Source organism: Poecilia reticulata, chromosome 14 (genome assembly GCF_904066995.2).
Source record: "Poecilia reticulata chromosome 14, P_reticulata-male-v2, whole genome shotgun sequence".
Classification (NCBI taxonomy): domain Eukaryota; kingdom Metazoa; phylum Chordata; class Actinopteri; order Cyprinodontiformes; family Poeciliidae; genus Poecilia; species Poecilia reticulata.
This window is the reverse complement of record NC_088843.1, coordinates 2,473,288-2,486,698: the sequence shown is the minus strand read 5'-3', so window position 1 is coordinate 2,486,698 and position 13,411 is coordinate 2,473,288. Positions and strand designations below refer to the sequence as shown.

General features: G+C 37.2%; 1 protein-coding gene across 2 annotated transcripts in view; it reads left to right on the top strand.

The window, feature by feature from the left end:
- Positions 1 to 13,411, top strand: part of gabrb2b (gamma-aminobutyric acid type A receptor subunit beta2b) — a 54,479-nt gene that overhangs the window by 28,037 nt on the left and 13,031 nt on the right. For both annotated transcript variants that reach the window (XM_008426911.3, XM_008426912.3), the window contains one exon: positions 1,124 to 1,206. In XM_008426911.3, the coding sequence (XP_008425133.2) occupies positions 1,124 to 1,206 (83 nt within the window). The remainder of the gene's footprint in view (positions 1 to 1,123; positions 1,207 to 13,411) is intronic.

Sequence of the window (13,411 nt, the reverse complement as noted above, 5' to 3'; positions counted from 1 at the left end):
TTTTATATTTTTCTCTCTTAACCACCTTGTATATCTGTCCTGAAATATGTTTTATTAGGAATATCAGTTTGTCTTTATTTAATGCTGTTGCATTATTTTAACCAGATCATTTTGCCAATTTGATCAATTTACAAGATCAGCAATTGATTTTGTCAATACAGTGTTTATCAAAAACCATTTAAAACCTTTAGGTGATAAGACAAATATGTAACTAGATACAGTGTACTTATGAATTATGACTGTAGTTTATTCAACAAAATTGTGTTACTAATAAAAAAAAACATTTATAAAAAGCTCTTTATTTGGCATAACTGTATAAAAATGTAGCAACAAGTGACAATTCACAAACCAAATGTTATCACATATCACTAAACGTCTCGTTATGAATGGAACTTCAAATAAACAATAATCTTCACAGCCCTATATTGTTCTTGAGCCATCTTATTTTTACGGCAGGCAGTTGTCAGACTAAAACACCATCGCTGATATTTCTGGCTTACAGCTATCCTGCAGAGTTTGATCCCCGCTGTTGCTCACATCTCAGAAGGGGGCAAACAGAGGACCCACAGGATTATCCTGTAAACTGGGACAGAGAGATCAGCTGTGAACCTCTGATCCCTGGTGGAGTCCCTGCCACAACCACCAGAGCTCAGAAGAATGCACCTGTAATGTGTTTTTAAAAATTATATTCATTTGAATACCACTTGTAATCATAAGTTGTTCAAAATACAACTTTTGGCTGAACGAGTTAAAACTAACAGCATGTAAATCAGATAAGCATAAATTGCAATTTTACTGAGAAACAGCACAGCAGATTTTTAAATATGGCCTCTACTGGCTGCATCACAAGGCGATTTCCTAAAACTGTCTAACCTCCAAACTCATGCCCAGTTAATATTGTGTGATTGTTTTGCAACTTAATTTATTGAAAATGGTTTTTATTTGGTTCTAGAAAGCAGCTTCTTACATGCTTTTGCAATTCTGTGTATTTCCCTGTAAAAGGCACCTAATATTTACTGTTTTCTTCTTTATAGAAGGGAATTTACAGTTGTCTCAACTTCATGAGTTATGTCTACAGTATAACTCACTCAGTTTATTCTCTCTTTTCTGTTTTACTTTTCAGAATTACAACCACAGCTGCTTGTATGATGGACCTAAGAAGGTATCCACTAGACGAGCAAAACTGCACTCTGGAAATAGAGAGTTGTAAGTAAAAAAAATCATTTTTGTTAACTAGCAACAAAGTTCCCAAGTCACAACTCAAAAGATTTTAATCAAACCTCATGAGGCTTATAAACCTCGACACTGATTGGGAGGATTTATTTTGGTATTATACAGGATGACAGCGTAGTTTAACTGAGCTTTAAAAATCCCATGTTTGTGTAAGATTACTGCCAAGTATTGTTCTCTTACTGTAATATATTGAGTCAATTAGAACTAATTCCATCCATCCATCCATCCATCCATTTTCTTACACCCTTGTCCCTCAGTGGGGTCGGGAGGGTTGCTGGTGCTAATCTCCAGCTAACGTTCCGGGCGAGAGGCGGGGGTCACCTGGACAGGTCGCCAGTCTGCCGCAGAGCAACACAGAGACACACAGGACAAACAACCATGCACACACACACTCACACCTAGGGGCAATTTGGTCATGTTTTTGGACTGTGGGAGGAAACCGGAGTACCTGGAGAAAACCCACGCATGCACAGGGAGAACATGGAGACTCCATGCAGAAAGACTGGGGCTGGGAATCGAACCCAGAACCTTCTTGCTGCAAGTCAACAGCTCTACCAACTGCGCCACTGTGCAGCCCAGAACTAATTCTAGTAATGTGCAATAGATTTTCAACTAGTTTTTTTTTTTTTTAAACTTTATTTTTATTTATTTTTACCAAAAACACATTCCAACAGTTACATTCTTCTGTCTCTTACTGACATACATCTTCAGCATTGCAACTTGACAAAAGACGAGACAGCACATGTTCTAACAAATGTAATACTGAAAATAACAACAGAGTAAAATAAAAAGACAGCTAACAGCAAAATTAAATAAAAACAAAACACACAAATAAATCCCCTCTGAGGTAAGATGGTCCACACATTCCAAATCGCAAAATTTTAAACTGACCCAAAAGTACACAGTGAATGCAAAAGGGCAGCCCTGTTAATGTGTCACTGAATTAATAATGGTATGACAGAGCTCCACCTTATGTTAAAAACTGCTTTTTGGAGCCTTAGGGAATATGTAATTTCTTCCATCAAATAAATGTCCCAGACTTTTTGTATCCATGTGTCATATGTAGGAGGCCCTGGCTTCAGCCACCTGATGGTTATGCTTTTCAAAGCTGCCGTAAGCAAAATATTTAGGATATATCGATCACCCTTTCTGTCTATTCCATCGGGTATTTCTCCCAAAACTGCCACAAGGGGGGTTTTTGGAATGTCTCTCCTGCAAATTACCTTAAGGGCTTCAAAAATCTCCTCCCAGAATACACTTAGTTTAGGGCAAGACCAAAAAATGTGTGTATGATTTGCGTTCTGCGCTCCGCAATTTCTCCAGCATGAGCTAGTTTGTGTTTGGCCCATTTTACTAGTTATAGCTGGCGTTCTGAAAAACCGGGCTATTACTTTCCATTTGAATTCCCTCCATGTATTGGAATTTGTTGATAATTGTGCTTCAGTGCAAATTTCTTCCCATGTGTCCCCTGCTATTGACACCTGCAGTTCAGACTCCCATCTATGCTTTATGTTTGTGGAGTCGTGCCTATTCATAGATAAAAACAGGTCATATATTTTACTAATTACTTTTTTATTCTCCTTTCCCCTTTGTATGTCCATTAGAAAATTTTCTATAGGTGTAGCTTCGTGAAGTTTAGTCCAATTTTTGTGTGTCATCACAAAGGTTCTGAGTTGTAAGTATCTATAGAAGTCTGTCCTAGGGAGACCAAATTCATTTTTTATCTGTTGAAAGGTTTTGAAATTTCCCTCTTTGATTAATTGATGGATATAAGATAGTCCATAATTAGACCAGTTTTTGAATCCAGTATCTAAATTGTTTGGTGCAAATGTCTTCATGAATCCTATACTTGATAAAGGTGAGATCTGTTTTAATAGCTTAAAAGCTGATTGTATTTTGTTCCAAATTTTGAGGGTGTTTTTTGTCCAGATTGTCATTTCCTTTGCAGGAGCATCTAAGAAGGGTAATGTTTTTAATGGTACTGTGCACGAGCTTTCCTCTATTTCCAACCATCGAGTATCTGTACTATTCTGTAGCCATACTAATAAGGGTTTAAGTTGCGCAGCCCAGTAATAATATTTTAAGTTCGGTAGTTTGAGGCCCCCCTTGGGTTTAGATAACTGCAAGGTTTTTAGTCTGATTCTAGGACGCTTTTTTTGCCAAATAAATCCAGTTATCATTTTATCTAAGGTGTCAAAGGTAGATTTGGGAATCGTCACAGGCAGCATCTGGAAAAAATAGAGTAGTCTTGGTAAGACATTCATACGGATACTTTCAACACGGCCTATCAAAGAAATAGGGAGTGTATCCCAGCGCTCTAGGTCATTTTTAATGGCTCGTAGAAGTTTGCTGTAATTTGCCTCATAGAGATTAGCTAAAGATAGAGGTATATGAATACCCAGGTATTTGATGCCATTCTTGGGCCACTTAAATTCACTCTGTAATTTTATGGAATCTGAGATTGTACTGTTAACATCCATAGCTTCCGTTTTTTCAATATTTATTTTGTAGCCCGAGTAGAATCCATATTGAGCAATTAGCTCTTTTAGGTGGGGATTGATGATTTAGGGTCGGACAAGTACAGTAATACATCATCGGCATATAATGAGATTTTGTGTACTTCCTTGTTAATTTCTATTCCTTTAATATAAGCATCATCTCTAATGATTTGGGCCAACGGTTCAATACTAATGGCGAACAGTAGGGGTGAGAGTGAGCACCCCTGTCTGCACCCCCGCTCTAGTGGGAATCTATCAGACCTAAAGCCGTTAACTTTAACTGCTGCCTGTGGAGAGGAGTAAAGTGTTTGCACCCAGTCAACAAAATGTGGGCCAAATCCAAAGTGTTTCAGAGTATGAATTAGATATTTCCAGGACACTCTGTCAAATGCCTTTTGGGCATCTAATGATATGATTGCTGATTCAATCTTTCTTTCTTTTGGATGCTTATTAGGTTTAGTAAACGCCTTAAATTATCAGCATAGTACCTGCCTGCGATAAATCCTGTCTGATCAGGGTGAATGATTTGGGTGATGAATTTGTTAAGTCGTCTTGCTAGAATTGCTGTAAGTATGCGTAGATCTGTATTCAGTAGTGATATGGGTCTATAGGACTGGCAGTCTGTAGGATCCTTGCCCTCTTTGTGGATTACTACTATTGTGGCTTCTGTCCAAGATGGTGCCATAGATTTGGATTTTAAAGCATGATGATATGCTTTTAATAGCAAAGGAGTCAGAAGGTCTATAAAGCTTTTGTAAAAGTCATTAGCAAAGCCGTCTGGGCCTGGACTTTTGTTGTTCTTAAGCGATTTAATTGTCTGCTTGATCTCCCATTCCTCAATCGGTTGATCTAATTTCAAAGCCGCCTCATCCGTTAATTGGTTCAATTTTATGTTATTTAAAAAATCAGTAAGCTCTTGGTCATTATTACAGGTATCAGTGTTTGTATATAATAATTTGTAAAATTTTGCAAAAGTCTCTGCTATTTTGTCAGGTTTTGTCTCAACAGTATCTTGAGATTTTATTTTGTGAACCATATTGGAGGACTGTTGTTTTCTCAGTCTAAATGCCAGTAGCCGACTAGCCTTCTGACCATATTCAAAATATTTTTGGTTAGTGAACCTCAAATTGCCCTCTACTTTATCTGACAAGAGACTATTTAGTTGTCTGCGGGTTACATTTAATTCTTTCATGATTTTAACTGAAGCGTGTCTTTTATGTTTAAACTCCAGATCTTTGATTTTGTCCTCTAGATCTTTTTGTTTAGCATTCTTCTGTTTTTTCCTTGCGGATGAGAAAGAAATTATGCGGCCCCGAAGGAATGCTTTGGCACAGTCCCATATTATCAGAGGTGATGTTTCTGCAGATATATTAGTTTCTAAATACGCCTTGAGCTCTTCTGTAATAAATGCAATGAATACATTGTCGTTAAGCAGAGACGTGTTAAGCCTCCATTGTTTAGATGTTGGCCTGTGTCCTATGTCCCATTTTAATAAGATAGGTGCATGGTCAGAGATAGTAATAGGTAATATTTCTATATCTACTATTCTATGCAGCTCTGACTTTGAGGTAAAAAAATAGTCAATCCTAGAGTAGGATGCATGTCTGCTTGAGTAGAAAGTGAAGTCTTTAGTTCTGGGAAACCTGCTTCGCCATACGTCTACAATTCCTGTCTCTATAATCTGATATTTAAGCATCCTACTCATTCTAGAGAGTGGGTTTTTTGGAGTGGGTAATCTGTCCAGTATTTGTGACAGAATACAGTTGAAGTCCCCACCCAGTAATAGCAGCCCGGCACTATGCTGTAATATTACCTTAAAAAGTGATTTTATAAATTCAGGTGCATCTGTATTGGGTGCATACACATTTACAAGCGATACTTCTATGCCATCAATTGTACCATTAACTAATATATATCTTCCCTCTGTATCTCTATGCAGCAACGTTTGCGTGAAATTAACCCCCCGATGCACCAGTATGACAACACCCTTTGTTTTCCCTGATGGGTGGGATGAGTAGAAAGCCTTATCTGCCCAAGATTTTTTTAATTTTTCGTGCTCTGTGTCAGACAGATGGGTTTCTTGCAAAAAGCTATGTGACAGTTAATTTGTTTTAATTGATTCAATATTTTCTTTCTTTTGATTGGATTGTGGAGCCCATTTACATTATAAGTTACAATTTTAAGTGGGTCACCCATTATCTCTATAAGATCTAAGTTTTGATCTCTCAGAAAATATCATAAATGACCACACACCCTTTATGCATAACACTGTCTTATTTGTGTGGGGTCTAAGGGATATAGGTATACAATGTACACAGGACCAAACAGAGAAGGATAAAGCAAAATTTTGACAACTGTAACCGGCATTTCTAGACTCTAAAAAAGGAGTGTAAACAAGTAATGATGCCAAAAGATAACAGACAGAAAATAAACTTGCAGAAAAAAATTGCGCAGGGTCCCCGGGGAACAGAGGGACCAGAACAAGAAAAACACAGAACGGGTAAATACTATGTTTAAGTACTTGGGACATAGTCCCCAGCAGCTAGAAGTAAGCCGCTAAAGTGCACAGCCAAGGTAGAATGTGAGTGTGCAGCAGGTGCGCTTAGATATGTACAAGGTGGGAAATACACAAAAGTCACAATGGAAAAAAAACAACAATACAGCTACGTAAGCTATACACATAGTTCACAAGCTCCTGCAACCTTAGAAAAGGAATCAAAAATAAAACAGCGAATTTGCTCGTTTCGTTAAGATCTATAGATGTATCTTCATAAAACTTATGAAGAGAGCTGTATGAAAATTAGCCATAACAATGAACATATTTTCGAATATTATTGTCTCTACGGGCTCACGGTACCTTTATTCGGCTGTCTCTGTCGGAGAAATGTTGCTCCGGACATATTCCATGGCTGTTTTGGGGTCCAGGAACTCCTTTTCTTCATTATGATATGTGATTCGGAGTCGGGCCGGGTAGAGCAGGCCGTAGCGGACCTCCTTGATACCCCGCAGCGCCTTCCGCACCTCCGTGAAAGCGGCTCTTGCTTTGGCTACGCTGGCCGTGTAGTCGGGGAAGAAGGCGACGCGGTGCCCGTTGTAGGAGAGCGGAGCTCCGTCTCGGGCTCTTCTCAGGATCTCCGCCGCGTCCCCGTCATTATGTAATTTAGCAATGATGACTCTTGGTGACTCACGGTCCCTCGGTCTTTTGCCGGTAACTGTGCGGTGTGAACGGTCCACCTTTATATCTCGATCCAATTGCAGAACTTCTTTGATAATTTTAGCCACAGCTTGTGGGGAGCTGGATCCCGGGAGCTCTTCAATGCCCGCAATGCGGATATTGGACCTTCTCATTCTTCCCTCCAGATCTTCACATTTATCTTTGAGCGTTGACATTTCTTTCTGTAAGCTTGTGACAGCAGACTGTAGTGAAGTGACTTCGTCTGACCACGTTGATAGGCCACCTTTTAAGTCCAAGACGTCCGCCTTTACAACGTCCACTTCAGCTTGTATGGACTTTGAGCTGTTAGCAATTTCAGAGCGGACCGCTTGCAGTTCGGATCTTATAGCTTGAAACTCTTCCGCCAGTGCGCCTTTAAGCTCGTCTCTTATCACTTTAGCGATTTCTCCTCTCAGTGACGATAAAATATCTGCTTTCATTTCTTCTTTGCTCATGTTTGGACCTTCAGACCCAGTGGTTATCGGTGGGTCCGCGTCGCCTGTTGTCCGCTGCCTCGTGGTCCTAGCAGGCCTTACAGCATTAGCATCGCTTCCGTATCTATACTTTTGCAGTTTTTCGGCCATTCAGGATGATTTTGTTCGGGTTGTCCGACTATTTGTAATCCTTAGGTTTTCGCTCAAGTTTTTTTGACTTATATTAATGTGTTTAATGCTGTTTTTTATGTAATTTTTACGGATATTGCAGGAGCTCTGAAAAGTACGTCCTACGCCATATCTTGCTCACCAGCGCCCCTCAACTAGTTTTTAGGTGAATGTTAACCAACATCAGACTACAACCTAGGGGAAAAGCAGAGTCACCTGACATGGAGTTTAAACCAGATTGAGCTTTTTCCCTGTTGCACTCATAAACAGGACAATAAAATATGTGATGAGTGGGAGCAACCTAAGAGCTACTACTATTATGTTCCAAGCAATTTGCCTGGAATATGCACAGACTCCTCTGCTGACTGGATTGCTAATGCACATAAGCGAGATACTCCAGATACGAACTGAAGGCTAAGCTCATTGAGGATGAACATACTTTTAAAATCACACAGTTTTTTGCCATCATCTGTTTTGAATAATTAGAAATTAGAGACTCTACTTGAAATGATGGGACTGCAAAAACATATATAAAAAATAGGATATCTTCAAAATGTGTGTACAGTTGTCAACTTCTGATGTAATGTTCTTCCCTGAAAATGTGAACTTCTACAACCTGTTTATTGATTCATGCATTCACCAGCAGCAAGCGCCCAACAAATCATCAGAGTTGGTTACTAGATTAAGCTTCACTATTTTCCCTTCCAGTCTTTTAATAGAGAAACTAAATGATTTTACCATGGTAAGATCTTTGTGCTTAATTTGTGTTTAAATCAGATTTACACATATTACGGTGTGTGCTGTGTGGGATGAACTTACCACTATTTATTTGAACATACCTTTGGCAGTCTTAGCAATTCAGAGGAAGACAAAGAGACACTGAATGGTTACAAATGAAACATTACACAGCAAGTGATCAAGGTGTGGGCAACAAAGTTGCCCCTATGGACTATGTTGGCCACCTTCAGGGTGTGAATTGGCTGCAAAAATGTTTTAATGGGTGTCAAGAATGAATCTAACACCTAAGTTGATGTCAGGATGAATCTTTTTCTAGCCAAATGATATGAATGCTGTTACACACTTTTGCTGCAACGTCAAGACAGTTCATTGTATGAAAAGGCAATTTTCCCCAAAGATAAAGAAAGACTAAAAAGCTCAAAACACACGCGCACGTGCAGGCGCACACACACACACGCACCCATGTACTTTCCACTTGTTTAATCTCAGCAGTGGGGCTTTGGGAAACACACTAATAATATCTGAAGGAAATCAAGTATTCTGTGAGGTTTCATTTGTTATACTGCCTTCATTGTGTTCAATCATTTGTTGGAAGATTGATTTACATCCTGCTCCCTCCAATAATCTCCAAATTTGCATTTTCTCGGTTCTTACAGTTTCTGTTGCCCTACTTTGATACTTTCTCTTTTTATACATGTTCAGATACATAATTAACCATTTAATTTATCCATCAGGATGACCATTAATTATGACCATTAATTATTGCCTTTGTAACTGCTGTGTTAGACATAATACCATGAACAGTTTGCTTGTACTCAGCTCTTGTACCTACGGAAGCGCATTGCTATCACGCAGGGGAAAAAAAATTCGAGCGCTAACGTTATAACGTGATACGTATCTTGTTAAAACGTGTTACGTATCTTGTTAAAACATGTTATGTAACTTGTTAAAACGTGATACGTATCTTGTTAAAACGTGATATGTATCTTGTTAAAACGTGTTATGTAACTTGTTAAAACGTGATATGTATCTTGTTAAAACGTGATATGTAACTTGTTAAAACGTGATATGTATCTTGTTAAAACGTGTTATGTAACTTGTTAAAACGTGATATGTATCTTGTTAAAACGTGATACGTATCTTGTTAAAACGTGATATGTATCTTGTTAAAACGTGTTATGTAACTTGTTAAAACGTGATATGTATCTTGTTAAAACGTGTTATGTAACTTGTTAAAACGTGATACGTATCTTGTGTTAAGGAAGAATTTTTATATTACTGGTAAATTTAGCAAAACTCTGGCTCTGATACTTCCTTTTGATCCCGGGTTTTCTCGCGTGGCCACGTGCGGGGACAAAAACACAACAATGCGTGTTGACGTCACAGAATTACAGGATTTAATCCAATCAGAAGAAAATATAAGATAGTACAGGAAACTAAAGAAAGACAGATACAAACATTGTTACCTGAGACAAGAAGACAAAGAAATATCAAGGACGTCCTTGGAGAAAGAGCTGGTGCAGAAGTAAAGTAAATCAGCTTTTTTCTGAATTGATTCCCTTGTGCACAAACTTTTATACCTGTAGGTGTGTTTTCCTCTTTAATGTATTCAAATAAGGCGTATCTCTACTTAACCAATTGGAAGGCATCTCTGGCCCTTTTAAATTTAGAAAAAGTCCCGCAGTTTGTTCACAAGATCAAACACCTTTTGTTAAATAAGGTAGAAGCAGACTCTCCGAATTCATGGTGGTTTATGGCTTTCACAAATCAGTGTGAAAAGCTAGAACTTCCTACTGATTGTTTCCCAACAGACAAAGAGCAGATCAGAAGATCTTGGCAAACAATCTGCTTTAACTACAGTAAAATATATCAATAGGTCAGAATATGTTATAAATTTTAAAACTATAATTATGGTATTTCAATCAAGTCATAATAAATTCTAAAACTAACTTATTTTAAATTTATTTTCTTAACAGTATCCGGCCTCCTGTGGCTCTACAGCCATCTGGGCAAAGAGAAACAGATGCAGGAACCTCACAGGTAGCTGTGAAATTCTGGTTTCTCTTCTGCTCTGCCAGGAACAAACCTTTAATTCTGTATTTTAATTCAATGAAAAGTTCTCCAAAAACCCAATTTGTTCTTCTGCACTCAGCATCTCCAAAGTTTAGTCCTGATATCAAACCAAAAGCAATAGATAATAAACAGAAAATAATGAAGTACAATTCCTGTTTCTAATTAGGAATTAGAAACAAATAAGAATTAAGACATTCATTCACCATAAACCTAAGTATTTTCTAATACTAAACAAAACATTTTCATGTGATTCTAATATAGTCAGAAATAATACAATTTCAAATACATTCATCATTAACTAAATTAATTCTAAAACAAGATAATAGAATTTTTAGTCAAAACATGTTATTAATAACTAAGAAAAATGTCTTACAAATTAAATGTTAGTGATTTAAAACATTTTATGTTATATTCAGTTTTTGCACCATGTCAGATGTTAGTTCTGGAAGACTTCTCATCCTGGTTACGTGAACCGACCAAAGTTCCCTTTCTCACAGTAATTCAAGTGATAATGTCCTCCACCTCCCTGCATATGTTAATTTATGACCTCCTGTCTTTAATGATAAGACTCCAGGGGTCTGAGCCGAAATTCTCCTGCAGATCCTATAGTTCTTCGGGTTTTAAATCACTAACACAAACCTGTTCAAACTTAAGAAATTCGTTCTAAAAGGTTTAAACTGTGTTAAACACTCAAAATAATAATTTTTCTCAACACTTGTTAAAACGTGTTACGTATCTTGTTAAAACGTGATATGTATCTTGTTAAAACGTGTTACGTATCTTGTTAAAACGTGATATGTATCTTGTTAAAACGTGTTATGTAACTTGTTAAAACGTGATATGTATCTTGTTAAAACGTGTTATGTAACTTGTTAAAACGTGATATGTATCTTGTCAAAACGTGATACGTATCTTGTTAAACGTGTTATGTAACTTGTTAAAACGTGATATGTATCTTGTTAAAACGTGTTACTATCTTGTTAAAACGTGATATGTATCTTGTTAAAATGTGTTACTATCTTGTTAAAACGTGATACTTATCTTGTTAAAACGTGTTACGTATCTTGTATAAATGTGATAATTTTATGTCCAGGAAGTGGCGATATTATGCTAGGCTATTACAGTGGCTAACATGAATTGGTCAGGTTTCCCTTCATGTTTGGTCTACACGGATACGGATGCTGCTTTGCACTGTGGTTAAAACCATTAATAGCATGCTACTCTGAGCAGGATTTTTTTGTAATTGTAAAAAGTGTTAGAAGGTGACGTGAAAAATAATTAAATTCAAAGCTTTTTTATGATTTATTTTGGAGAGAGGAAGTCTTTTATTTTGAAGAATGCTTAACAGGATCTAGTTTTGTCTTTTGCCACTATCTAGCCTTCTGTTGATTTCGGTTGCTTGGTTACGAACAGCCGTTGCCGTTGTTCAGCAAGTACTGTTAAAAAAAAAAGAAATCTGAACAGAAAATATTCAGCAAATACATCTGAGCCTCCGTTATAATCGCTCTTAAGCCATTTCCCGAATCAGAAGCTACAATCGGAAGCCAACTTCAGCTTCGATCCAGACAGTCAGGAACGCCGCCACAGCTAGAGAACCGAATTGACGTTTCCTTCTGTGCAGCCCCGTTCTGTGTAGGATCCTGCTCAGAGTAGCTATTAATGGTTTTAACCACAGTGCAAAGCAGCATCCATATCCGTGTAGACCAAACATGAAGGGAAACCTGACCAATTCCTGTTAGCCACTGTAATAGCCTAGCATAATATGGCCACTTCCTGGACATAAAAGTATCACGTTTATACAAGATACGTATCACGTTTTAACAAGATAAGTATCACGTTTTAACAAGATACTTATCACGTTATAACAAGATAAGTATCACGTTTTAACAAGATACGTATCACGTTATAACAAGATACTATCACGTTTTAACAAGATACGTATCACGTAATAACAAGATACTATCACGTTTTAACAAGATACGTATCACGTTATAACGTGATAGCGCTCGAATTTTTTTTTTCCCTGCATGATAGATTTTTTTTTACTTCTCCGATTGTTCAAAGCAAAAATCTGAATCCATTTTTTTTTTTTACTTTGTATGTTTAAACTCATTCAACACACAGAGTGGTGTAGTGAAGATTGCATGCTATCCATTTGTATGAACACATACTTTATCATTTATTTCAACCTACTAGTATCTGGTCACACAAACGTTGTTCTTACTGTTATCGTTTTTGTTATCAGAAATTTATTTGTACAACTAATTAATTTTTCTATTCAAATTACAAAATGCTCATGTTCTTCAGCATTGATATTCAACAATCTTTTGTTGTTGACAAGGACAAAGCTTGGTTCCAGAATACATATTTAATGTTAAACTATTATGCTAACTAAATGTTAATATAACATTCTTCCATGGCAATCATTAAAAACGATTCATGTAATGTATTTATTCATACTATAAAAAAACAGATCATGAAGCTGAAAGAAAATAAAGCAAAGCTGAGTTAGGCCTCACAGAGGCCCACAAAATCTGATGATCTCACTTTGTATTTAGACTCTAGGAAAATAAAAGTAAATGTTTGAAATTCCAGTAATTTATTTCCACATGCTGAGGACGTTTGGCAAATCCAAGTTGTGGGAATGTCAGATACATTTACTCAATGAAGCAGTTTGAGTATGACTGTAGTTATTGGATCAGAGAAAAGTAAATGGAAAACAAAATTATACTTACAGCTGGATATGAATAGAGTTAACATAACCAGTATATTCAACACATTCAGAAGCAGAATTTGCGTCTTAGGGCCTTTTATATGGATGTTACACAGAAATATGTTTCCTACTGATTAGCAGGTTAAAATGTTTTTCAGTGGCTGAAAAAACAAAGAGCACAACAAAGACAAACCTTCAGGACTCGGTGTTTGCTCTCATACATGCTACAACAGAAACATCACATGGAGGTAAAAGGACTTTGCTGTTCATTTCTCCTTCAGCTTCTGTAAACTTACAGAGAAACTAATATTTTGTAACAGCATTTCTCCAAAATAGCAGC